The sequence below is a fragment of the Ornithorhynchus anatinus genome, chromosome 19 (assembly GCF_004115215.2).
Source record: "Ornithorhynchus anatinus isolate Pmale09 chromosome 19, mOrnAna1.pri.v4, whole genome shotgun sequence".
NCBI lineage: Eukaryota > Metazoa > Chordata > Mammalia > Monotremata > Ornithorhynchidae > Ornithorhynchus > Ornithorhynchus anatinus.
The window spans coordinates 21,124,604-21,151,658 of NC_041746.1; the positions used below are offsets into that span (position 1 = coordinate 21,124,604).

The 27,055-nt window shown below is 59.4% G+C and overlaps 1 protein-coding gene across 1 annotated transcript; it reads right to left on the reverse strand.

Moving 5' to 3' along the window:
* Positions 1–213: 213 nt before the first annotated feature.
* On the reverse strand, positions 214–24,298 carry CD164 (CD164 molecule). Its single transcript, XM_029047227.1, has 5 exons — positions 24,063–24,298; positions 15,407–15,487; positions 12,179–12,253; positions 4,186–4,257; positions 214–2,587 (listed from the first exon to the last, which is right to left on the reverse strand). The coding sequence occupies exons 1-5, from the start codon at positions 24,259–24,261 to the stop codon at positions 2,421–2,423; spliced, it is 594 nt and encodes a 197-aa protein (XP_028903060.1). The 5' UTR covers positions 24,262–24,298; the 3' UTR covers positions 214–2,420.
* Positions 24,299–27,055: the final 2,757 nt, after the last annotated feature.

The window sequence follows — 27,055 nt, forward strand, 5'->3', positions numbered from 1 at the left end:
CCCTTTGGGAGACGAACCCTTCACTGGGCGGGATTGTCTCTATCTGTTGCTGAATTGTCCATTCCAAGCGCTCAGTACAGTGTTCTGCGCATAGAAAGCGCTCAATAAATACCACTGAACGACTAAAAAGCCTAACTGGGACAGATCTACAGTGAGTTTCCCCAAACGTCTCGGCATTCGACCCATTAAACGTAATACCACGGAGCCTATAAATTCAGTAAACATGAATTTATTTCGGTCAATTCGGCAGATGATTACAAATCGGTTTTCCACTTCTCCCGCCGGCCACGTCGGACAGATCCCTGTAACAGCGGGGCATTCCGGGGAGACCGGGGAGTTCCCCGGAAAACCGCGCAGCAGTCGCATTTGAGAGCGAGCCACGTGAGAGGCGGAAACGATCGCTGCCTATCTTTGGAACTGACGAAGCAAGGGAACGCCGAGGGGGTCGTCGGTCCGTCGCTGAATACCCCGTAGGAGCCGCCCAGGGGTACTGCCGGTTTGCAAAAAAACAAGCACCCAAAAGGCCACGTGGTTAGCCGGGAAAATGGAGCCCGTCCAAGTCCTTCAAACCAAACCGGTCTCGAGACTTAGAGGGCGAGAAGCGGTGCGGCAAATCCCGGAATTAGGACTGAGCGGCCACCTGGGCCTAAATGACAACTACACAGTCGCTAAACGTTGAATTTCAGCATGCGAAATGCCTGAAAGCCGATGGCATCCAGGGTATAATCCTGAACTCTCCCCCGCCCCGATTCGGTACCATTTGCTACCATTAAAAGGATGCAATTTAAAAATTAAGGCCACCCCTTCCACCGTTTTTGGGAAAAAAGAAAAAAAAATCAAGGCCAGAGATTTCAAATAATTAAGGCACTTGAAAGTCAGCAATACAAAATACGCAGGTTAAATGCACTGGTTTGCATCAGCAAGACGGACAGACGGTGACTCTGAATTTTAACGACCCCTCGGAATATAATTTCACCGAGTCGTGAGGCTGCTTTTTGGAGACGCGACACCGTGGGCCGAAATCATCAGTTGCGCATCTCCGGGGGCCAAGTGTGGGACGAGGGCCGAAGACAGACCTCTCAGGGAGGTTAGGCAGAGGTAAAAACCAACCGTAAATCTCTTCGATTCCATCCTATTTAGTATGAACATCGAGGTGAGAGAGGAAAAAGGGTTTCGGAGTAGAGGAAATGGAGGAGGCAGGTAGGTGCTCCCCCCCATTTCACTTATGGGGTGTTAAAACAGAAAGTGCCACGAAACAATGCTCTGCAGTCTGACAGGCTCCTTCATCACAAACGACTGTTTCCACAATAAAGTTCACTGGGGCCGCAGGGTGGAATGCTTGCTTGATAGCCTTCTACGGCACAAATTAAATTTGAATTTCAAAATTTCCTTCCAATTAATTTCCCTAAGGTACAATACCTGAGCCGTACAGATCCCGAGAACCTTAGACAAGAGCAGAAAATCGGCTAAATGTGGTTCTCCCACCATCGTCGGGAGCTTCTCAAAAACCCAAACCCTCAGCAGTTTAACGTCTCAGCGGGTGAAAAAGGATTTCATAAGGTCGGGAAACTCCTCGACACTTCCAGGGAGGAGGAGATGAGCCGCTTCCAGTAGGGGAAAGATGGCCACGAATGTACCTCACGGGGGCCCGAGTTCCGGTTGGGACGAATCCGTGCCGATCGACCTTTCTGCCTTCCTTAGCGTGAAAGGCAAGGCAGCATGGACGTGAAAGTCAGACCTTCCTTTCCCATCTGTTTAAGGCACTGTTTTCCCCATCCCACAAGGTGCTTTAAAAGCCCGCAAAACTTGCTGGAGTCTGTTTCGGATTCCTTTTTTATTGGTCTCCTCCAGTCTGGAATGCAATTCCCCGTTGGCATCTCACCCCGAAAGGTAGAAAACCAAAGCGGAGTCTGTCAAGCACTCCGGGACTTCCCTTCCCCCCCGATCTGCCCCATTTCTAGAGAGGGCCGGTCAAAACCTTCCCGTCCAGTCACCTGGCAGAGCCCAACGACCCACCTCCCCTCTTCCAGGCTGATTCTAAATGACCTACGGCAACCACATTCATGAGATCGTCTGCTACGAGAACGGTTTTCTCCACCGAATTCAAAAAAAAAAAAAGCGTCTGGGTCTACGTTCCGCCCGTCTGGGGAAAGAAAATCCCCCCCCCCCCCAGCGGCAACCGCTTCAAACAGAAAGAAGACGGCCGCGTGAACCCGTGCGGACTCTTGTAAGAGCTCCCGGTGAATAAAGAGATTGATCTGCCTTCTCTTCTCGGGGAAGAGGCTCCGAAATGATGCCGAATGGAGATTAAAACTTTCCGAAATTCTGCCTTCCACGTGGGACCCCGCAAAAGAAAATAACGTTTTGGTTTCGGTGAACTGCACCCGTCTTGAGCCGCCAGTCTGTTCTAGCCGTCGGTCTTAGAGAGTGTGGTAATTTCGTTCTTTGGACTTGCAGAATTTATAGAGAAAGAAGACTACCGCCTGCACGCCCAGCACGAGCACAATTCCACCTATGAAACTAGCTGCGTCAAACGAGGACTTGCGTGGAGAAGGCGTGACGGGAGTCGCGGTGGCGTTCGGCGTGGCTGTAAATGAGAGAAATATTTTTCAAGAGGTCACAATCATAACCGCTGTTTTTCTTCCGACTCTCCGATGAGTCTGAGTTTTATCTTAAGAGGTTCTGTAAAAATCAGAACGAAGTCAAACGACCGACTCTTCCAGGGAATGGAATGATGGACAGAAGCGGGGCGGCTTAACGGAGAGAGCCCGGGCTTGGCAGTCAGAGGTCACGGGTTCTAATCCCCGCGCCGCCCCTTATCGGCTGTGGGACTCTGGGCCAGCCACTTCACGGTGCCTCGGTTACCTCGTCTGGAAAATGGGGATGACGACTGGGAGCCCCACGTGCGACAACCCGATGCCCCTTCTATCTCCCCCAGCGCCTAGGACGGTGCTCGGCACATAGCGCTTAACAGATACCATCAGCCATCGTCATCAAGGTAGACCATGAGCAAATAAATAAATGCTCTCCTACCCCCGGCTTTTAACGATCACCATTTTAAGGAACACGCATCACCCAACTCTAATCAGAACTTCCCCTGCCCCACCTCCACTCCCCAAGTGAGGATTTTCACCAGATCGTTCTCTGCAACTCTGTACATGCGAAAATGCTACTGAGTTTACCCGAGCACTTTAAAAAGAACACAAATCGCAGAGCCTTTTCATGTCATTTACCCCGTTTTTCCCTCACTACTTCATCCCCCGATCCCCGGCCCCGCCTGACAGACGGATACCGAGGCAGAGAAGTTAAGCGATTTCCCCCAAGGAAAATTCAGGAAAAGAAGCGAGACTAGGATTCAGTCTCCCGCCTTCAGGATGCCCTGCATTAAATAATCTTCTCAAAGTTATCTTGACCCTACAGCACCTCTTGATTCTCCCTTCAACTTTTCTCAGAATTCTCTCTCGTTTTCATACCTTCACCCCCCCACTAATTCTCTCCCCTCGGCTCCTTCCTCACTGTGCTTTTCCTACAGTCTGGTCTCCCGCCAGACGCTTGCAGTTAACCTTCTTCCTTCTCCCTGCTGCCAATACGGTTAATTCTTGTCCTAAATTAAAGCAGGAACTAACCATTTCAAAAAGCAGTGAACTGTGGAGAATCCAGGGGCAGGATAACGGCGCCGGAGACTGGCCACACCAACTCCAGAAATAAGCTTCCTATTACTGTTCCTGATTAGACCCTTGCATTTTAAAAATCAATGGACTAAAGCAAGAAATCCATCGCACACCGATGCTTTCAGACGGCATTTGGCGGTGAATTTTTACACTCTCTGTCCTTACACACCTACGCTTTTACAGGACAGGCTCCCAAGTGACCTATATGTTTCTCGATTCTTCACGCCCGCCCTACGGTCCACCAGTTATCTGGGGCCCGGGGCCAATGGAATATCGGAGAATTTACCGACCTCCTCGATTCTTCTTTTTTAGGTTAACCACCGTGGAGAAAACTCATCTTAGCGACTCAGGTATCCCTTAAAGACAAGCCTGTCGACTGACGGAGCCCCACTCGGCACCCAGAGAGAGATTTCATTTACTGAAAAGATGAAGACCGAGGAGGAAAACCCCACGCTGCTTCCCCTCACCCAATCCTTCTTTCCTTAACCGGCGCTTAATCATAAAACTGGATTACCTGATGTAAGATCGGTGGTACTCTGCGTGGTAACCGAAGAGCTCGTAGGTGAAGGACGAGTTGTAGTGGCAGCTGAAACGTCAAGAGGAAACATTACAAAATCAGACCATTTCAAGGGGCAAGAGGCAAAGTGCACATTTCCCAAACGCAAGGCTGAACGATAACCTCCGAGCTGCAGAAGCGCTGAACGTCTAAGCGGCCAAAACACCGCGTGTCAACCTCAACCGGGTTTAGCACAGCAGTCACGGGACTGACCGAACGCCCACTGGCGTTACGAGAGTTTCGGGAGAGTGCCAGAGGATCGGGACCTGTCCTGGATGAAAGGAGGTTACGCTTTTAATGCGAGGCAGAAAGAAAATCATCACTATTAGAATAATTGGAAAAATTGCCTGCACAACCGATTTTACAGGTCGTTTTATGAAGTGTAACTCTATACACACACACACGAGTGTGTATATGTGACACTCTCTATATATTTATATGTATTTAGAGAGACAGACACACTCCTCCTCCTCCTGCATGTATACCACAGCAAGGTACTAACATGACTTGGGATATGGAAAGGGGAAGGCTTGTCAGAGGTGATGGGATCGGAGGAAGGGTCAGCCCGATTTGGGTCACTAGTGAATTCCAGGCCCGGGGGCCGCGGTCCGAGTGGGAGAGCGGAGAGAGTGAGGCCCCGCCGAAAGGAAAAGCTCAACATCGGCGGCTCCCGGTGAGGAGGTTTGCCCGCTCCAGGCTCTGATCTCAGCGCTGACGTGGGCTCGCTGTGCGACCTTGAGGACATCACATAACTCCTCTGCCTCTCACCTTCTCCAGTTGGTTTTCACTGCCCGTTTTCCCTCCTCCTCAGCCCCAGCTGAGCCTGGGACTACGTTCAACCTCATCTTGCATTCACCCCGGGGCTGGACACACCGTGACCACTTAAACATCATAATAATCATCACATCAGGGTACGCGTACGCTTGACGTCTTTTCCGGGGCTTCCAACACTCTCCAACAGAAACTCCTTGGCTTTGAAGGCTTGAACGCCAGGCCCCCTCCTACCTCACCTCGCTACTCTCCTGCTATAAACCCAGCCCGCAGCTTCGCCCCTCTAACGCCGTCCTCCTCACGGCACCTCCATCTTGTCTATCTCACTGCCGACCGGTCGCCCGCATCCTCCCTCTGCCCTGGAACACCGTCCAGCCTCCTATCGACGACTCCCCCCCCCGCCTCAAAGCCTTTCCGAGGCCTTGGCTAAACCCCCCTTCCGTCCTCTCCCACCCCCTTCCGCGTCGCCCCGACTCGCTCCTTTCACCCACTCCCCGTCCCGGCCCCACGGCACTCGGGTGATTTCTGTACTTACATTAATGTCCATCTCCCCCTCCCCCCCAAGCACTGGGGACGGTTTTCGGCGCACGTCAAGCACGCGATAAATGTGCCGGACGGGTAATCGGCCTCCCCGGGTGAAAGCGGTCTAACGTGTTGTGAGCGAAGGAGCCTTGGAGAACGGAGGAACCGTGAGGCCTACCCGGAAGCCGACCCGTGGCCGGCCGGAGATAGCTCCCAACCGTCACATCCGACGGCAGGGCGCGCCGCTCGGGCGGAAAGGGAGGTGGCTCCCGTCACTCCGCTCTCTCGGGGAGGTGCTCCGACCTGGTTCGCCCGGGGGGCTCGGTAGGGCGGTGAACTCTGACTTAAACCCACGCTCCCGAGCCAGCTTCATCTGCGTCACGCTTGACTGGGATCCTGGGCTCCTCTGCTTAATAATGATGCTGGGAGACGGCGAGACAGAGGAAACCGAGGAGTAGCGGGAGAAGAGAAATGGCAATATAAACGCGGGGAAGGCTGGTGGAGGGCCTTGGTAGCGATTAAGAATCGGGGTGAGGGAGGGAGGGGCCTCTCAGCCGCCTTGGACACTGTGGACCACCCCCCTCTCCTGGAAACCCGGAAACCTTACCCCGTCTTGGCTTCACCAACTCTCCTCTTCGCTCTCCGGCCGTTGATCCACAATCTCCTTCGCGGGCTCCCAAATCCTCTACGCGGAGACTACCCAAATCCCCACCTCTAGCCCTGATCTCTCCCCTCCTCCGCGGTCTCGCGTCTCCTCCTGCCTTGAGGACATCGCTGCTCGGACGTCCTCCCGTCGTCTCCAACCTAACGCCTCCTTCCCCTCCCGCCCCAACCCTGTCCTCCCTCTGCCTTTCCCATCACTGTAGAGGGCACCGCCATCCTTCCCGTCTCGGAGGCGGGTAACCTCGGCGTCATCCTGGAATCCTCTCTCTCATTTGCCAAAATCCCGCCGGGCCCCACCTTCACCATGGCGCTAGGGATCCACCCTTTCCTCTCCATCCTAACTGCTGCCATGATCCGGTCCCGTAGCAGCCTCCTCGCCGACCTCCCCCCACTCCAGTCCTCACTCTGGCGCCCAGATTGTTTCTCTACAAAAACGGTCAGGACGGGTCGCCCCGCTCCTCAAATGGTCGTTGCCCGTCCGCCTCCGCATCCAACAGAAACTCCTCGCCATCGGCTTTCAAGCTCTCCATATCCTCGCCCCCCTCCTACCTCGCCTGGCTTCCCTCCTTCTACAACCCAGCCCGCGGACTTTGCTCCTCCAGTGCCTCCATCTCGCCTGGCGCGCCCTTTCTCCTCAAATCTGATATCTCCCCCCTTCAAAGCCATCTCCAAGGCCCATCTCCTCCAAGAGGCCTTCCCTCAGCAATTCCCGCTCTTCCTCATCTCCCAATCCCTTCCGGGTCGCCCTGACTTCTTCCCTTGGCTCCCCACCCCGCTGCACTTGTACAGATCTGTAATTTGATTTTTACGTAGCGATGTCCGTCACCCCCGCTCTAGAGCGGAAGCTCATCGTGGTCGGGGGACGTGACTGCGAGCGCGCAGAAGGCTCTCGACGGAGACGACCGAGTGAACTGATGAAAGGAGAAGCCAAAGGAGCTTCCTGAGCAGCGGGGAGATGCGGCCTAAGCGACGCTTCAAGAGGATGATCTGGCGCGTAGTCGGCGCTTGACGGATACTATAATTATCATAAGTTGCTTAGGCTGGAGGCAGGGAGGCCAGTGAGGGCGGCGATACCAATCTAGCGGCGGAGCTGAGTGGAAAGAGCCCGGGCTTGGGAGTCAGAGGGCGTGGGTTCTAATCCCATCTCCGGTCTGCTGGGTGACCTTGCCCAAGTCACTTCACCTCGCTGGGCCTCAACTGCGCAACGGGGATTAAAAGCGTCAGCCCCCACGTGGGACGACCTGATCACCCTCTACCCCAGAGATCAGACCGGCGCCTGGCACATCGTAAGCGCTTAAACGCCGTAACTCCCATTATTAGGGACCATCGGCCTGCGCGGTTACTTTAAGAAACCGACAGTACTGACTCTCTTACAAATCTCTTTCCAGTCAACTGAAGAGCAGTTTACCGAGGAGAGACCGCAAGCCTAACTCGGTCCGACGCCTTTCCGGCCAGCGACGGTTATTTCCCGAGCCCTTACGACTAGGCGGTTGGGAAAGGACGACGGAGCAGAGCCGGCGGGCAGGTTCCCCGCCCACGAGTCTAGTGGGAGAGACGGATGGTAAAATAATTCCGTTTACAGACAGAGGAAATGGGAGCGGGCACCGATACGTCGTGACACCTGGGGGTGGAGTCGACAAGAAAACCGTACGAGATACGGATCCAAGTCCTTCCACGCGTTTGGTTTCTATAGACCTGCAAGCTCCTAGTGGGAAAGGACAATGTCTTCCTAATAATAATAATAATAATAATAGCGGTATTTAAGTGCCAGGCACCGTATTCAGCTCTGGGACCGGACACAGTCCCCGCCCCACCTGACGCTGGCCATTTCAGAGACGCGGTAACGGTGACCCACCCAAGGCCACGCAGCGGACGCGTGGCGGAGCCGGGATTAGAACCCGGGTCCCTCCGACGACCGGGCCCGCGCTCCTCCCGCTGGGTCACGCTCCCCATCGGGGTCAGGCGGAATGCTTCGCGGTGGCTTTTGGGAGCCTGAGGCTGAGGGTGCTGGGTGGCCCCCGCAGAGGTCCAGTTCGACTCCCAGCGCCGTGCTAACCGACACTCCCTCCTTTCCCGGGATGCATCTGCTTGCCGCGATGCCGTACTCTCCCAGGAGCTTCCTGAGCGCTCCGCCCGCAGTAGGTGCTCGATAAATAGCGACGGAAAAAGCCACGGGAAGCTCCAGGAGGAGACGGTGGGCCAGAAGTCGCGAGATGGTGCGAGGTTTGGCTACTGGAAACTCCTCTGCTTTAGAGAGGCCGCGCGGCTCAGTGGGGAGAGCCCGGGCTTGGGGGTCCGAGATCACGGGTTCGAATCCCTGCTCCGCCACCCGTCAGCTGTGGGACTGTGGGCAAGTCACTTCACTGGGCCTCGGTTCCCTCATCTGTCAAATGGGGATTCACGGGGGACAGCCCGACGACCTGTATCTCCCCCAGCGCTTAGAACGGTGCTCGGCACATAGTAAGTGCTTAACGAATACCAACATTATTATTATTACTGGTCCGCCACCATTAAGAGCTCGCCCTCTGTAGCTTCTGCTGGCCTCTTTGTGGATGCTTTGTGGAGACTGGAGCGGGCGAGGGGACGCTAAGCCACCTGAGACCAAAAAGGAGATGCAGCGTGGCCCAGTGGGTAGAGCCTAATGGGTTCCAGTCCTGGTTCCACCCCGACTGCTGTTGGACCCCGGGCAAATCGCTTCACTTCTCCGTGCCTCCGTCCCCTCCTCTGTAAAATGGGGATGAAGGCCGTGAGTCCCGGGGGAACCGTGGACTGTGTCCCACCTGATTATCTTCCATAGCTCAGGACAGCGCCCGGGACAGAGTAAGGGCTTAACGAATCCATTTAGAAAAAAAAGCAGCATCCTCGAAATTGAGGATGATGGAGATCTTTGTCCATCACCCCAAAGCGGCGCCTACCTACGCCTCAGGACGGGAGGACCCGGGCTCAGAAGGTGTTTACACGGCACCAGACTTTCTCCGCGTTAATACGCAAACCGTCCAATTCTCGGTGTCTTTTTTTCCTATAATAAGAGCAGCCAGCAAAGGGTCCAAAAAGGCCGCGTTGCTGGAAACTCTTGGTTTTCACAACCCTGTGGCGCTTTTTCGGCATCCGGCTGCTTCAAATTTCAAGGCTGAAAGTTCCCGAACGTCCCACTTTAGCCTAATCGGTTTATGTGCGACAAAACCAAGAACATTTTTTCCAGGTTACCCCATACCGGGTTTCTAGACTCTCTGAGCTATTATTCTGCTTCTCTTAGGGTTTTGACACGTATTGCTGTCCCAAATTCTCCCCTTCATTCTTCCTAGAACGGGTCAAGTCAGGTAGCGTATCCTCCTCGCTGAACCGTGGGCCAGAAATCCCAAGGGTGTTTGACGGAAGAAACAACCACCAACAAGCTAGGGCTTAAGAAGGAAACAAAAGAGAGCAACACCGCCACAAAAAAAAAATGAAATTCAATTAAATAATCTAGAGAGACAGGCTCATCTCTCAGCTTTGGGATACCTCTTCCTCCTCCTGCTCTCGAGTCAAGCTGAAAAGTGTCCCACAGCCTTCCACTTTTTCAATTTTCAGGAGAAACCCGAACTCTAATTTTACGCCGCTTGATTGTTGCGCTGTTTAAACAGCATCTCATTTATGGGGCTGTTAGCTCCGAAACGCTCCGTGCAGTGCTCTGATCACGGTAAGTGCTCAATAAATACCACTGATTAACGATATTCTGCCTCCAGTACTGTTTTTCCTCTGCATTTGGAATTTTTTTTTACAAAACTCCTGAAGTGGTTTTGAATATCGATCAGGCTCTATTTGAATTTCCTCTGGGCAAGGGTCAAATTCTCAATCGGACTAATTGCCGTAATAAGGTGTTGCTTTGATCTGCCTGTTGAATTTTTGCAAGTGGACAGGCTAGTCCTTTAGGAAGAAATAACAGGAGGTGATTTAAACTGATTATAGGTGAAGGGATCGCCCTCCCAGCTATGAGGAAAATACCCCATAATAGGCCCATTAGTAAATTTGAGAAAAGTAAACTTAAAAAACTCTAACTCACAGGCCGGGGGGGAACATCTCGCCTCATCAAGGGTGGATTAAGTTTTCCTAATCGGTCCCATCCCGAGAAACTGACGTCTAAGCGGCCCCGACGCAATGGGGCAAGTCATCTGTTTCAGGGGCACGGACATTCCGAGAAGCAACGTGGCTCAGTGGAAAGAGCCCGGGCTTGAGAGTCTGAGGTCGCGGGTTCGAATCCCCTTGCTCTGCCACTCGTCAGCTGGGTGACTGTGGGCAATTACTTCTCTGGGCCTCAGTCTCCTCATCTGGAAAACGGGGACGAAGACCGGGAGCCTCCCGTGGGACCACCCGATGACCCCGTATCTCCCCCAGCGCTTAGAACGGCACTCTGCACCCAGTAAGCGCTTTACAAACACCAACATTATTATTTACCAAGTGCCGACGTCTGCGCAGAGCACCGTACTGAGTGCCTGGGAGGGTACGATCTCCGCGGGTTGGGAGACACGTTCCCTGCCCACAGCGACCTCCCGGTCCGGGGAAGGTCGTCTGCGACGTTTCAACTAGAGGTCGTTGCCTGGTCTGATTGGTGAAGAGTTCTCTCGGGCGATCGTCACGCAGCTGGGCCCTTACTGGGAAGCCCTTACAATACCTAACACGCCCAATCCCCCAAACCTGTGTGGAGTGGCTTTCCTCGAGCCTCTAAACCCACCGCGGTCAAGGGAATGTGGCTGCGCTCCCACGAGGGCTCAGGACGGGGCCCCGTACGCCGTAAGCGCTCAAACGCCGCCGATGAACTGGTTTTCCAAAGCCGCTCACTTCCGCGACTTACTCCGTTTCTACCGCGCTGTGGTTTGCCGGGCGGAGAGGTCTGGATTTCTCCCTCACCATCCCTTTTTCCTCCCTCCATTTAGAAATTCCGTGCCTCACAGTCTAAAACCATCCTCGAGGACTAGCCTGTCTCCTCGCAAACATTCAACTGACGACCGTATATTCTTTTAGAGGCAGAAACCGCTTAATATTTAGAAGAGGCAGGCAGATCAAAGCAGCATCTCGTTACGGCGATGGGTCCAGTTGATAATTTGGCCCTCGCCCAGAAAGGGCAGCGAAGGAAGGTGCTTTCGGGCTAGCTTCGGGTAAGAGGGCTATAAAAGAACCACGGAACCACGCAACGGGCGGACCCGCGCTTTGGCAAATCGGTCTTTCCGGACCCCGAGTTTCCTGGAAACGCCAGGGACTTTTAAGGACAGGCCCAAGGGGCACGTGGTTCCTCCTCTGGATAGAGGCGGCGATCCTCTGGCCCCGACGAGCCACACGACGTGCTCTCCGGCCAAAGAAAGAGCACTTGAGCCTTGAAAGCGGGCGTCCCGGTAACCTGGGGGAGTCTGCGCAAGGGGTCGGAGGCCTTCCGTACTTAGCGCTTCTACTTCCACAGCTGATTTTTTTCCTTTTCTTTTGGAAGTTTGTTTTTTGAGTGTTGATTGTATGCAGCCCGGGGGGAGAGTGCAACAGAAGAAATCTAGTTGAGTGTCCTCTTATCTTTCTTTTCCTTCTCCCCCGCCCGGGCTCCTTTTATCGCTAGGCTCAATTCCCCACTTGGATTTCTAAGTGGCACCCAAGTGCTTACCCCGTGCCTGGCTCTGGAGTGAGCACTGGCGCAGATTCGAGATAATCAGGTTGGACCCGATCCACGTCCCCCCAACTGGGCTCCCAGTCTTAATTCCTATTTTACGACGCGAGAACGGTGGTACAGAGAAGTCAAGCGACTCGCCCAAAGCCACACCGCAGACTGAATCAGAACCCAGGTCCTCCGACTCCCAGGCCCGCACTCCTTCCACCAGGCCCCTCTCCCGCTCCGGGGCTGCAAAAAACGTCAAAAAGGTGGGGCGACCATCCAAACCTTCAACTCCCTCTCTCCCAAAAGCCGGGGGCCGTTGCGGGAGACGACGGCGACGCTACGGAACTGGAAGTTATATGACATTAACGAGGAACTTACCGGAACAGTCTTCCGTTTTATTTTCGGCCGTGCAGTTTTCGACCGACGGACTGTCCGAGCAGTAACTCTTCCCTCCTGAAAATACACAAAGTTGCCGTTTCAAACGCCTGTGACACGCAACGGAAGACCGTCCCAGATGTTTGCCCGGGGGTCTCTGAGTTATGAAATTCAGGAGAAACCCACAAACCCAACCTCCCATCTCTCCTCTACCCTCTTAATCCGAGTGAGTTCTACCGGGAAAAAAATACGTTTGCTTCCGCGGTCCCACGTTTGGAGAAAAAGGAAGGCTGACCTTTCCGAATCTGGACTTTGATCAACTTTCCTCTTCTACAAGCATTTTCAAGGCTCCGCTTAGCCACGCGCAGTCATTTCCCCAAACGCTGTGGTTCAGAATCAGGCGATTGTTAGGAACTGCCTCACCGCTCCCAACTCAGAGCAACACAACTCATTTCCCCAAGCCTACAAACGGTTCGTCGCCCAAGTAATTAGATATTTTTTCAGCTGCAGCGGTAAGAATTTGCCGTGTGCGTGTCGAGCTCGGCAAGACGCCCACGGAACGGTAGATGTCTATCACTCCATTTACGCCGTCTACGTCCCTCCGACGGGCCCCCGTCAGGGAACCGAATCCATCTGGGCAGGACGGCAGCGGGCGGATTCTCGTGTCCGCCAAGAACTCAGCGTCCTAGAAACTGACCGCATTAGGCGGAGCGCCAGGGCTTTAGAAGCGAGGGGGGCCCGGCGAATGTAAAGACGTCTTGCCGAACGCTTCCGTAAAAGCTAAATTAAAAAGAAGCCTGGCACTAAGAGGCTCAAGGCTAGAGAGGCGCCGTTCTACCTTAAGGCAGCTTTTGGCTACCCGTCTCTGACGAGGAGGAAGCGGCAGAACATCCGTCCGTCCCCGCCCGGGGCCGTATCTGGATGCGGCACGCGGTCTCGGCAGAATAAGCAGCACGCGCGCTTGAGCAGCCACGAGATCTAGTGGGAAGGGGGAAGGACCGGGAGGCAGAAGAGTCGAGTTCCAGTCCCGGCACGAACACTTGCCCGCTCCGCGACCTCGCCGTGCCCGTCTGCTCACCCGTAAAAAGGGACCGTAGACCTGTTCTCCCTCCCTCGGACTCTGAGCCCCACGTGGGAAAGGAATGTTCAACCCGACTCTACCGGATCCGCCCGAGATCTCAGAACGGGGCTCCACGACCCCCCGCCCCCACGATGATCATTCCTCCGCACGCGTCCCAAAGTAACGGGGGGACGGGCCGTGATTCTAGCCAGGCGCGCTCCCCTCGGAAAACGCTCGGGCCTCGGGGTATTTCAGAAACAAGAGGCGCGCCAAATTCCGCAATTAAAAAAAGTCACTATCTGAAACTGCGCTGTGGGAAGAGCAGGAATTCAAAAGACCATCAGTTCGCGCCCTTCGAGAACTGAAGAGAGGAAAGGAAAACACCAAATGTTGTTGAAACCCGTCCTGACCGACTCCCACGGCCTCTAGGCAACAACACCGGGGACAGCCACCGGTCTTAACGGTCTTAAAGTTCTATTCGGAGGAGTTTGCTACTTAGAGGTGACCACGGCAACGTTCTTTACACGATTATACGACGACTAGCCCGGGCTGGTGGAGGGAGAAAAAGACAATAAAAACCAACTGAATTTTACTCCTGAAAGCACGCTAAAAGGGAGAACGGGGTCGGGGAAAGAGGGACAGAGCTGAGATCTCGAAAGCGGAGTCTTTTAGGTGTTTTCACCCACCGAGGGATCTGGCTTGCCCGTGCTCCTGGTTATTCAGAGGGGCGGGTGGCCTGCCGGAGGGGGATAATAGTTACGGTACTTCCGAAGCGCTTACTATGGGCAGAGCGCTGTGTCGAGCGCTGGGGTAGATCCGAGCAACCGGGAGCCGCGGCGAACCGAGTCCCCGCGGCGCGGAGGGAGACGGGACGGCGCGGATCGGGAAGGGGCCGGAGGGGCGGGAACGCAACGGGGGCGCGTCGGGGCGAGGTGAGGAGATCTAACTGTGGCTCGGCCGCCCTCCAGACAGGGCAACTGAGGCACAGAGCGGTCAAGCGACTTGCTCCAAGCCACACAGCCGACAAGGGAGCGGGTCCGGGATTGGAACCCCGGTCCCGCCGACTCCCGGGCCCGCGCTCGGGACCACGCGGAGTCGGGCGGCAGGGGAGGGAGGCGGGCCGGCCGGTGGCCCGGGAGGTTTCCGCAGCCTCCCTTGTCCCCCCCTTCCTTCTCTACCGCCTGCCGGGGAGGGTGAACGGGAAGGAAAATCCCGGAAGCCCCAAGGGGCGGGGCCGGGAACGGGTACTATCGAGTCAGACTTCGAAACCCGAACACGGTTACGAGGTCAGGGACGGCAAGAGCAGGCGACGCTCCTTCTTTTGAGTCCCTTGAGGGCCGAAGCTTTTTAAAGCGTTTCTTCCCGTGCCGGGGACTGTACCGGGCACTGGGGTGGACGCGAGCAAATCGGACGGGACGCGGCCCCCGTCCCACTTGGGATTCACGGTCTCGATCCCCATTTTCCAGGCGAGGTCGCCGAGGGCCAGAGGAGGGAAGCGACCTGCCCGAGGTCCCGCGGCCGAGCGGGGATTAGAACCCGTGATCTCCTGACTCCCCCGGCTAGATCCACCCCACCGCGCTGCGTCTCCGACACCCAATAAATAATAATAACGTTGGCATTTTTTAAGCGCTTACTATGTGCAGAGCACCGTTCTAAGCGCTGGGGTAGAGACAGGGTCATCAGGTGTCCCACGTGAGGCTCACAGTTAATCCCCATTTTACAGATGAGGTAACTGAGGCCCAGAGAAGTGAAGTGACTCGCCCACAGTCACATCTGCCAAGTGGCAGAGCCGGGATTCGAACCCAGGACCGCTGACTCCCAAGCCCGGCCTCTCTCCCCTGAGCCCAGCTGCTTCTAACTAACCAGTTGGACTACGGGAAGGAGGAAAGAAATCTGAGTCGCGACGCTGCACCGTCGATTCACACCAGCACGGGCTCGCTCTCTTCTCCGAGAAACGTGGCGCGTTTAGCGCAAAGTGAAGGTCACTCACGCGAGCAATTCCGGTTTTTCTGCTGCCTCTAGACTGCGAGCTCCTGAGGGACAAGGAATGGGGCTGTCTCTGTTGCATCCTACTGGGCGCTTAGAACGGGGCTCTGCGCCCGGTCCAAGGAACCAACGCGGACGGATTTTCCGCCGGGACGGAATTCCGTCGTGATCCCGGGGTCTCTCACCTGAGCATTCCAACCAGAAGCACGAGGAGTTGCCGACGCTCGGACCTAGGCAGGCACTGCAGTTCTGACCCGTACAGATCTCTGAAAAACAAAGGGAAGATGGTCACCGCGCCGCCGCAGACTCCGTTTCCCCCCCGCGACCTTAACGGGGGAACCTCGGCAACGAGCGGGGATAGGGAACCGGAGGGCGGCGGGGATTTCCGGCCGTCGTCGTCAATCCCCCGGGTCTGCCTCGGGTCACCCCACCGTCCGCCCGAAGAGCGGAGGCCGGGACGTCCATCGCGACCCGCCCTCGCCGACCCCTACGGATCTGGAGGCGCCGTGGGCCCGACGAGGACTTAGCTCGAATGGTCAGCTTTCCCAGAATCTCCCACCGAAAAAATCGTTCGGCTGCATTTAGTGAGCGGTCGCCGTGTGCAGAGAATAACGATGATGACGTCGGCATCTGTTAGGCGCTTACTGCGCGCTGAGCACCGTTCTAAGCGCCGGGGGGGAATGCCGGGTCATCAGGTGGTCCCACGCGAGGCTCCCGGTCTTCACCCCCCTTTTCCAGATGGGGGAACTGAGGCCCAGAGAAGCCAAGTGACTTGCCCACGGTCACACAGCCGCTTGGCGGCGGGGCCGGGATTCGAACCCACGACCTCGGACTCCCAAGCCCGGGCTCCGTCCGCCGCGCCGCGTCTCTCAGAGAACGCAACCGAGTGGTTGGAAGCGTCCAACGTAACGCCGCGGGGAGACGCGTCCTCTGCTCGTAGCGAGCTTAGGCGGAGAACAGCCGGAGCGACGGATTGAACGGAAACAGTTCTACGAGAAACCTCTGTTTGGCCTCGGGGCAAAAAAAATTCAAGGTGACTTAATAATAACAACGTTGTTATTTATTAAGCGCTCACTACGTGCCGAGCACCGTTCTAAGCGCTGGGGGAGATACAGGGTCATCGGGTCGTCCCCCGAGAGGCTCCCAGTTAATCCCCATTTGACAGATGAGGGAACTGAGGCCCAGAGAAGTGAAGTGACTCGTCCACAGTCACACAGCTGCCAAGTGCGATTATTCCTCTTAGGGTAAACGTCTAAACCCGTCAACAGCGGTGAGCTCAAGATGGTGATCACCTCACCCGGAGCCACATCCTCACTGGCCGCGGGGTGGAGGGCCGAGCGCGGCTCCCGTGACCCGCCCCTCGGGGAGCGTCGAAGGTGACGCGAATCCCAGGTGCGCCTTGAACCTCCAGGGCGATTCCTTGCTTCCTTATTGCCTGCGGGAGCCGTGGCGGCGGCCGCTCCACCCGGCTCCCGGGCCCCGCCACCAAAGTTCCTATTATAGGTTCCGGCATCCGGCCTCTCCCCTCTTCACCCCTCGTTTTACTCTGCGGCCCACACCATTTTTCTAAAAAAAAAAAACCAAAAAAACCCAAAAACCTCAACATCCCATCCCTCGAAAACCTTCGACTCCTCGCCGCTGGTTTTAAGGGACTAAATACGCGCGCTGTCGTCGTCTTCTTCATTCGATCGTATCTACTGGGCGCTCGCTGCGCTGCACCACGCGCTCGGGAGAGCGCGCTACCGTCACCGTCCCTGCCCGCGGTGAGCTGACGGTCTGGAGCGGGGGAGACGGGATCAGCAGGAATAAAGGCACCGGCACGTATATTGATTAAAAGCGGCCAGAACGTCGAGGAAGGTGCCCGGCGGGAAGAGCGCGGGCCCGGGGTCCGATCCCAGCCGTCCCCACGCATCCAGTCGCTTTCATTTCTCTGCGCCTCGGTTCCCCCCCCCCGCCCGCAAAAATGGAATTTCGACCCTCCGTCTCCATCCTCCTTCCGACCGAGAGCCCCGCGCGCGACCGGACGATCGTCCGTCGGGCTCGGGAGAGGGTTTCGCACACGGTAGGTGCCGAAATACCGCAACGACTTATTATTAAAGCAGAAGGAAGACGCCCCGGTGACGTCCCCGCAAAAAGCACCAGGGTGATCGAGTAAGACCTCACTGTCGGTATCGGCGGGGAGAGGATTCGTTAACTATTCCAGCTCCTTTAACTGCCTCGAGGTCCTCGCACCCGGGGAGTTTCCAGTCCTCTCCGGTCTCGACCACGGGAAGGAGAGTCAGGCGGAGGCCTACGCGTTCCCATTCCTAGCCCGGACGGTGGCCGGGGAGGGGAAAGCCACCCGTTACGGTCCAAAATCGCCCGCAGGAGATAGTGGAGGGCGGAGACTCGCGTTCACCGCACGGAAGGAGGCGGCGGTCAGCCGTATTTTTCCCAAGGAGACTCTCCGGGGAGGCTTCCGGAACAACCGGAGATGGGGCGGGCTGGGAGAGACGCGCCCGCGATGTCGCTCCGGGTCGACGGCTTACGACGAGACCTTACTTCTGAGGTTGGGAAGTCCGGGGAGGAAAAGGGAAGCGAGGAACGGACGAACGGGAGTCGGTCCGCTGCCCGAACCACGATACCCGAGCGATTAAAAAGCACCGAACACCGTGCCGAGGGCACGGGCGGGCACCGGATAATCGGATGAGGGAGCTTCCGGTCGACACGGGGCTCGGGGACCGAAAAGGGACAGAGAGAGGAGAGTCTCCCCATCTGCAGGTCGGGGACAGGGTGAGGCCCGGGGGGGCTTTGTGAGTGCTCAGGAAGTACCGTGATAAGAGCGGCGGATAAAACAGAGGTGCTCTAGAACACGGAGGCCGCGCGGAAGACGCGGGACAATCGCGTTGCAGGAATTGCAGGAATAAACCGGGGGCTCACGGGTTAGAGTTTAGAGGATTTCCACACCCGACCGACTCTTTCGGACGCCAACTCCCGTATCGGTGTCCCCCGAGACGGGCGGGACGCGTTCCCGGCCTTGGCACCCATCGCTATCTTCCCGTAAAGGTGCCCCCAGAATCACCCGGTAGCGGAGCACGTCCTGGGCGGTGTGTACTTCACAATACAAGCGAGCGGGAGCAGAGTTTAAGGCAGGTTTCCCACACTCCGCCGCTAGCGGTCGAGTCCCGGTCCCCCCGCCACGGAGATGACGACGGCACGGACGGGGAGGGGCGAGGGCCGGTAGCCCGGCTGCATTCCCCCCTCCTCGCTTCTCTCCCAACTCGCCCGGGGGCCGCCAGGAAGCCATCCGCTAGAGGTAAAGGTCGTCCCGGCGCTGGCAACGGAAACGACCGAGCGCTCCGCCCTAAGCGCTCGGGAAGCCCCCCCGGGACCACGCGGCACGGCCCCGGACCCCGGTGAGCCGACGCTCCCGGCGGGGAGACAGACGGACCCGGGCGGAACGGGAACGAAACAAAACGTGCAGCCGAACGGACACGCGAGCGCCGAGATGGGCGCCGACGGGCCCGGACGGAGGAGGCGGCCGAAGGCCGGCAGGACGGTATTCCTCGTCGGCGGAGGGGGGATTCCAGAAGACGTCTAAAGACGGGGAGGGACGAGGGCCAGAACCGCGAGGGGAGGGAGGTTTAAGGCCCGGCACCGAACGGGCGGGAGGCCGGAGGTGGGCGCGGCGAAACCCGGATACGCCCGGGAGGGTGACTCGGGAGGAGGGAGGAGCCTGAGCGAGGAAACAGCGGGCGGTTAACAGAAGGGAGAAGGACGCGGGACTTGCCGCAAAGGCCACGGGTCCGAGGCGGGAAGAGGGGCACCGGGCAACACCCCGACGCGAGCCGGGCCGGAGGAGGGAAGAAAGAGCGGCGACGAGGTGGAAGCGAGAGTCTAGACCGCTAAACAGACGGAGGGGACCGAGCGGAGCGTGCCGAAAAACCGGAGTGTTTTCAAGCGGGGAGACCGGAAGGCGGTGAGGGCGAGGAGCCGAAGATAATCCCCAAGTCGAGGCGGTGGTTCCGAGATAAAATAAGAGGAGAGGGGCCTAAATACGTCAGGGCAGAGGTACGTTACGAGATGAGTCCACGGCAATCTCGGCTTCCGACTCCCTCCACCGAAAACGTCGGCCGTTTCGGCATCTGGAGCGCGAAGCGGCTTCACCGCTGACCTTTTCGGGAAAAACCGATCGCCACCCCCCCCCCCAGCGAAAAACTCACACGTAGAGTTGTGTTCCCCGCACCGCAGTTCGTCTTATTCGTCGGATCACGCTCCCTCGTCCTACTCCTCTAACGCTCCAAGCCCCTCTCTCCCAAGCCCCGGCTTCCCGACGCAAAGAAATCCAGTCGGGAGGATTTACCGAGCGCTCGCCCCGTACGGGGCACTTCACCGGGTAGGCGGGAGGCTGGAGTCGGTCAGCGGACACGTTCCCTGCCCGCGAGGAGTTCACCATCTAGCGAGAGGGGCCGACACGGAAATAAATCACGGGGGGGAGGAAGGGAGGGAGTATAGAGAGAACGAGCACGGCCTAAGGGGAAGAGCACGGGCCCGGGGCTCGGAGAACCCGGGCTGTAATCCTGGCTTCCTTGCCATGCGGCTCTGCGCCTCGGTTTCCTCTCCGGCAAAGCGGGGACTAAATCCTACCCCCCTCGTTCAGACCACGCACCCCGGAGAGGACGGGGGCCGCGTCCGGCCCGAACACCCGGCACCCACTCTAGTTCTCGACGCGCGGTGAGCGCTCACGCACGGTTCCGTGTTAATCTGAACGGAGGAGACGGAGTCCACGGGCCCGGGAGACGCCGGAGGTCGGAGGTGGCGGGCGCGAGGACGGAGGAGGGGAAGACGGGACCGATTTCGGAAAGGATCTGAAGACGGGGAAGGCGGCGGGCTGGCCAGACGCGAAGGGAGAGGGAATCCGAGGCAGAGGCCGAAGGCCGGCGGCGGGAAAGACAAGAGCGCGACGCGGGGGGCGGGGGGGGGGGGGGCGCCGTCCGGAGAGGGAGTCTACTCCGGGCCTCGGAGACGACCGGAGGACGACGAGAGGGCCGAGGAGAGAAGAGACGCACGCCGAGGGGTCCGACGGGAGGCCGGTACGGGAGGCGTCGAGTGCCCGGTCCGGCGCGGCGAGGGTCCGGACGGAGGGAAGGGGCGGAACCCGGCAATCTTTCAGAGAAAGCACCGACGACGTTTAGGGACACGCCGAGTCTGGGGGCGGACGGAAGGAAGGAAGGAAGGAAGGAAGGAAGGAAGGAAGGAAGGAAGGAAGGAAGGAAAGGAAGGAAGGAAGGAAGGAAGGAAGGAAGGAAGGAAGGAAGGAAGGAAGGAAGGAAGGAAGGAAGGAAGGAAGGAAGGAAGGAAGGAAGGAAGGAAGGAAGGAAGGAAGGAAGGAAGGAAGGAAGGAAGGAAGGAAGGAAGGAAGGAAGGAAGGAAGGAAGGAAGGAAGGGAGTCGGGGACGAAGCCAGGATCGGGGGCCCGAATGATGGAGAGGATGGTGGCGGGGGTCAACGGGGACTAAAAAAAAGAGAGCCCGCAGGCTCGGGAGTCAGAGGACGCGGGTTCTGATCCACTCGTCCGCCGTGTGACCGCGGGCGGGCCACCTGAGCGTCTCTGGGCTTCGGTCTGCAAAATGGGGATTAAGACCGCGACGAGCCCCACACGGGATAACCCGTCTACCCCGTAGCCATCCCGGCGCCGAGAACGGTCCTCGGCACACAGTAAGCGCTTAACAGACGCTACAGTCGTCGTCGTTATCATTAAGCGGAGGAGAGGATCTGAGGGGGGGAAACGAGGGCTTCGGGCATCCGGGTAGAGAGAGGTTGGGGCTGGAGGGGGAGGGTCGGGAGCCGTCCACCGCGAACGGGCCGTCGGGGCCGCGGGAGCCCGTGAGCGCGTCGACCGAGACGAGAGGGGGGTCCAAAGGAGAGCCTCGAGAAGGGGAAGGCCGAGGGCGAGCCGGCGACAGAGGGTCGGGGAGATCGGCCGGAGAGGCAGGACGAAGGGCAGGAGGGTCGGGTCGGGGAAACCGATCCTTCGCCCGCACCGCGGCCGGGGCGCACCCCGACCGGTCCCGCCGCGCGACACGCCGTCCGTCCGATCGTGCCGAGCGAGCGCGGGGCACGGTACCGAGACCTCGGAGAGCACGACGCGGCGGCGGGGGGAGACCGTCCCCGCCCGCCCACGGGCCCCGCCGACCGACGGGCATCTCCGTCGGGCGGGGGGCGCCGGCCGGGCCCCGGAGGGAGGTCAAGACGGCCCCGTGGACCCCTCCGTCTTCCCGCCGCCGGGCCGCTTTCCTCCGAACCCCGTTTCCAAGCGACAGCCCCCGTCCTCGCCCGGCGGGGCGGGGAGGAGGACATCGGGGCTCAGAGCGGGCGCCGGAGAGAGAGGCCCCGCCGGACACCCGGCCCGGGGCGGGGGGACGGGTCCGGCGACCCCTATGCCGGCCCCACGGCGACCCGCGCGACGGGAGGCGCGGCTCCGCTCCCCGTCCCTAGGGCCGACGGGGAGAGGGGAAGGGAGCCGGGCGAAGGGAGGGGGGAACGGACTTTCCCGCGGCCTCCGCGGCCAGGGCGGGGTTCGGGAGGCCCGGGGTCCGCCGGCAGTAAGCGCGGGACGTCACCTCGGGCCGCCCGGACGGCGGGACTGGGGAGTCTCCCGGGACCGCGGGCACCGTCGCCCGACGCGGGGGCGGCCGGGCGCTCGGAGACCAGGACCCCCGGCCCGAGTCCCCGGGGGACCGGCCGCGCGCGGCCCCCGACGCCGTCCTCCGCCGAGGAGCGGCGCGACCTCTCGACCCTCGCCGCCCCCCGGGCCGGCGACCGACGAGCCACGCGTCGAGGGAGATCCCCCGCGCCGCGGCCCGCCGTCGCGCCGCCCCAGATCCCGCCGACCCACCCGTGGGCCCCGACAGGCTCCCCTCCCCACCGTCCGGGCTTCCCACCCTCGGGTCGGCGAGGGCCGGGGGGCCGAGCCGTCCCGCGGGTCGCTCGGGATCGCCCGCCTCCCTTCTTCTCTCCCTCTGGATCTCCACCGCGTTTCGCTCCCGCCTTTCTCGACCTCTCCGCCGTCACGACCCCGACCCGTCGGCTTCCTCCGCGCCCCGCTCCGCGGGCCCCCGACGCCGGGGACGAGGAGCGCGAGCCGGCCCGCCGCGGGCCGGGGAAGCGCGTCGGGCGGCGTGGCCCCGGAGCCGCCCCGACGCCCGTCGATCGGGGCGCCGGGGAGCCGCTCGACCGGCGACCCGGGCGTTTCCCGCGCGTCCTCCTTCGCTCCGGTCGGGTAGCGGGTCCGGCCGGTGGAGTCCGTGGAGCGCTCCCGATTTTCCCCGAGAGCCCGGGCGCCGACCGTCTCCTCCCGGCGTGTCCGCCGCCGGCCCCGGGAGGGACCCGATCGGGGGGCTCCGGCCCGCCGCCCCCTCCCTCCTCCTCCCGGGGCCCCGGCGGCCCGCGCTCCCCCCGCCACGTGGGGGAGACGCCAGCCCCGCCCCACCCCGCCCCGGCCCCGGGGCAAGGGGGGGGGGGGAGAAAAGGGGGAAAGGGAAGGGGGGGGGAGGAGAAAGGGGGAGAGAAAAGGGGGAAAGGGAAGGAGAAAGGGGAAGAGAAAAGGGGGGAAGAGGGTGAAGGGGGAAGAGAAGGGGGAAAGGAGGAGAGAGAGGGGAAGGGGAAAGAGAAAGGGAGGGAAGAGAAAAGGGGGAAAAGGGGAAGGGAGAAGGGGGGAAAGGGGGAAGGGGGAAGGGGGAAGGGGGGAGGGAGAAGGGGGGAAAGGGGAGAAGGGGGAAAAGGGGGGAAGGGAGAAGGGGGAAAGGGGGGAAGGGGGAAAAGAGAAAAGGGGAAGGGGGGAAGGGAGAAGGGGGAAAAGAGGGGAAGGGAGAAGGGGGAAAAGAGGGGAAGGGAGAAGGGGGAAAAGGGGGGAAGGGAGAAGGGGGGAAAGGGGGAAGGGGGGAAAGGAGAAAGGAGAAGGGGGAAAGGGGAAGGAGAAGTGAGAAGTGGGGAGGGGAGAAGGGGGGAAGGGGGGGAAAGGGGGGGAAGGGGGGAAAGGGGGGGAAACGAGGGGAAAGGAGGGGAAAAGGAGGGGGAAAGGAGGGGAAAAGGAGGGGAAACGAGGGGAAACGAGGGGAAAGGAGGGGGAAAGGAGGGGAAAAGGAGGGGAAAAGGAGGGGAAAAGGAGGGGAAAAGGAGGGGAAAAGGAGGGGAAAAGGAGGGGAAAAGGAGGGGAAAAGGGGGAAGGGAGAAGGGGGAGGGGGAAAGGGGGGAAAGGGGGGGGAAGGGGGGGGGAAAGGGGGGGAAGGGGGGGAAAGGGGGGAGAAGGGGGGAGAAGGGGGGGAGAAGGGGGGGAGAAGGGGGGGAGAAGGGGAAGGGGAAAGGGAAAGGGGGTAAGGGAGAAGGGGGTAAGGAGAAGGGGGGAAGGGAGAAGGGGGTAAGGGAGAAGGGGGAAGGGAGAAGGGGGGAAGGGAGAAGGGGAAAAGGGGAGAAGGGGGGAAAGGGGAGAAGGGGGGAAAGGGGGAAGGGAGAAGGGGGAAAGGGGAAAAGGAAAGAGAAAAGGGAGAAGGGGGAAAGAGAAAAGGGGGAGAGGGGAAGGGGGAAGAGAAAGGGGGAAAAGGGAGGGAGAAGGAGAAAGAGGGGAAGGGACGGGTAAGAGAGGAGGAGGAGGAGGAGGAGGAGAAAGCTGGAGGGGATGGGGGGAGAGCGGAAGGGAGCAGAAGCCAGAGGGGGGAAGAGGGGAAAGGACCTCGGAATCGGTGCCCAATCGTCCATTCCAAGCGTTTACTACAGTGCCGCGCACCTAGTGAGCGCTCCATAAATACCGCGGAACGAATGAATGAATGAATGAATGAAGGGGGCGGGGGGGGGGTCCATCACCTGGGCGCGGCGTGGGGGTGCGGGTGGGGGGGGCGGCGGAGGCGGTGGCGGTGACGGGGCGGGCGGAGGAGGAGGAAGAAGAAGAAGAAGAAGAAGAGGGCGCGGGTTGCGCTCGGGCGGGTCCGGGTCCGCACGGCGGCAGCAGCAGCAGCGGCAGCAGCAGCACCGCCGCCAACAGAGGCAGCAGCGGCCCCTTCATGGCGCCGCCGGCCGGAGCGGGAGCAGCGGGAGGGAGGGAGGGAGGGAGGGAGGGAAGGGGAAGGGGAAGGGGGAGGTCACGTGCGCCGCCGCGCGCCGTTGGGGGCGGGGCCCGGACCGGACCAAGCGGCCCCCGGCCCGGGGAGGGGGGACGGGACGAGCGGGGAGCGACGGGGGGCGTCGAGACCCCGCCGCCCGCTCCCGCGCTGCCCACGGCGCTGGGCTCCCATCGGCCCCCTCACCCTCCGCCCCCCCCCCGGCCGAGGGGATGGAATCGTCCGGCCTCCCCCCCCCCGACACGCGCCGCGGCCCCGGGACCGCGTGACCCCCCCCCGCGCCCCACGTGACCCCCCGGAACGCGGCGGGGCCACCGAGTCACGGCCCCCAGCCCCGGAACGGAAGGTCCGGCCACGCCGGCGCCCCTGCGGACGCGGAGGTGGCAGGGGGAATCGTCGTAAACATGCTGGCCGTGGCGTTCGTTAAGCGCTCACTACGGGCCGGGCGCCGTTCTAATGCTTACTATGTCCAAGCGGTGCTCTAAGCGCTTACTGTGGGCCAAGCAGTAGTCTAACCCTGTCTTTGTGCCGAACACCGTTCTAAGCGCTTATTACGTGCCCGAGCACCGTCCCAGGCGCTCATTACGTGCCCGAGCACCGTCCCAGGCGCTCACTACGTGCCGAGCACCGTCCCAGGCGCTCACTACGTGCCGAACACCGTGCTAAGCGCTCACTACGTGCTAGCCACTGTTCTAAGCGCTTACTACGTGCCGAGCAACGTTCTCAGCGCTTATTACGTAGCGTTTCAATCCTTACTCCGTGTCAAACACTGTTCTAACCCTTACTATGTGCCCGGCACTGTGCTAAGCGCTTCCTACGTGCCAGGCACTGTTCAAAGCGCCGACTACGTGCCGAACACCGTTCTAATGCTTACTATGTCCAAGCGGTGCTCTAAGCGCTCACTGTGTGCCAAGCATTAGTCTAACCCTGTCTCTGGGCCGAGCACCGTTCTGAGCGCTTACTACGTGCCCGAGCACCGTTCTAACTGCTTATTACGTGCCCGAGCACCGTTTCAAGCGCTTACTATGCGCCAAGCACTAGTCTAACAGAGAAGCAGCGGGGCTCAGTGGAAAGCGGCCGGGCTTGGGAGTACGAGATCATGGGTTCATTCATTCATTCAATAGTATTTATTGAGCGCTTACTATGTGCAGAGCACCGTACTAAGCGCTTGGGATGAACAAGTCGGCAACAGATAGAGACGGTCCCTGCCGTTTGACGGGCTTACGGTCTGATCGGGGGAGACGGACAGACGAGAACAATGGCACTAGACAGCGTCAAGGGGAAGAACATCTCGTAAAAACCGATGGCAACTAAATAGAATCGAGGCGATGTACAATTCATTAACAAAATAAATAGGGTAACGAAAATATATACAGTTGAGCGGACGGGTACGGTGCCGTGGGGATGGGAAGGGAGAGGTGGAGGAGCAGAGGGAAAAGGGGAAAATGAGGCTTTAGCTGCGGAGAGGTAAAGGGGGGATGGCAGAGGGAGTAGAGGGGAAGAGGAGCTCAGTCTGGGAAGGCCTCTTGGAGGAGGTGAGTTTTAAGAAGGGTTTTGAAGAGGGGAAAGAGAATCAGTTTGGCGGAGGTGAGGAGGGAGGGCGTTCCGGGACCGCGGGAGGACGTGGCCCGGGGGTCGACGGCGGGATGGGCGAGACCGAGGGACGGTGAGGAGGTGGGCGGCGGAGGAGCGGAGCGTGCGGGGTGGGCGGTAGAAAGAGAGAAGGGAGGAGAGGTAGGAAGGGGCGAGGTGATGGAGAGCCTCGAAGCCTAGAGTGAGGAGTTTTTGTTTGGAGCGGAGGTTGATAGGCAACCACTGGAGTTGTTTAAGAAGGGGAGTGACATGCCCAGATCGTTTCTGCAGGAAGATGAGCCGGGCGGCGGAGTGAAGAATAGACTGGAGCGGGGTGAGAGAGGAGGAAGGGAGGTCAGAGAGAAGGCTGACACAGTAGTCTAGCCGGGATATAACGAGAGCCGCAATAGTAAGGTAGCCGTCTGGGTGGAGAGGAAGGGCGGATCTTGGCGATATCGTAGAGGTGAAACCGGCAGGTCTCGGTAACGGATAGGATGCGTGGGGTGAACGAGAGAGACGGGTCAAGGATGACACCGAGATTGCGGGCCCAAGAGACGGGAAGGATAGTCGTGCCATCCACGGTGATGGAGAAGTCTGGGAGCGGACCGGGCTTGGGAGGGAAGATGAGGAGCTCAGTCTCGCTCATGTTGAGTTTTAGTGGCGGGCCGACATCCAGGTGGAGACGTCCCGGAGGCGGGAGGAGATGCGAGCCTGAAGGGAGGGGGAGAGGACAGGGGCGGAGATGTAGATCTGCGTGTCATCTGCGTAGAGATGGTAGTCGAAGCCGTGAGAGCGGATGAGTTCACCGAGGGAGTGAGTGTAAATGGAGAACGGAAGAGGGCCAAGAACTGACCCCTCGAGGAACTCCAACAGTTAAAGGATGGGAGGGGGAGGAGGCTCCAGCGTAGGAGACCGAGAATGATCGGCCAGAGAGGTAAGAGGAGAACCGGGAGAGGACAGAGTCCGTGAAGCCAAGGTGAGATAAGGTATGGAGGAGGAGGGGACGGTCGACAGTGTCAAAGGCAGCAGAGAGGTCAAGGAGGATCAGAATGGAGTAGGAGCCATTGGATTTGGCAAGAAGGAGGTCACGGGTGACCTTAGAGAGAGCAGTCTCAGTAGAGTGGAGGGGACGGAAGCCAGATCGGAGGGGGTCTAGGAGAGAATGGG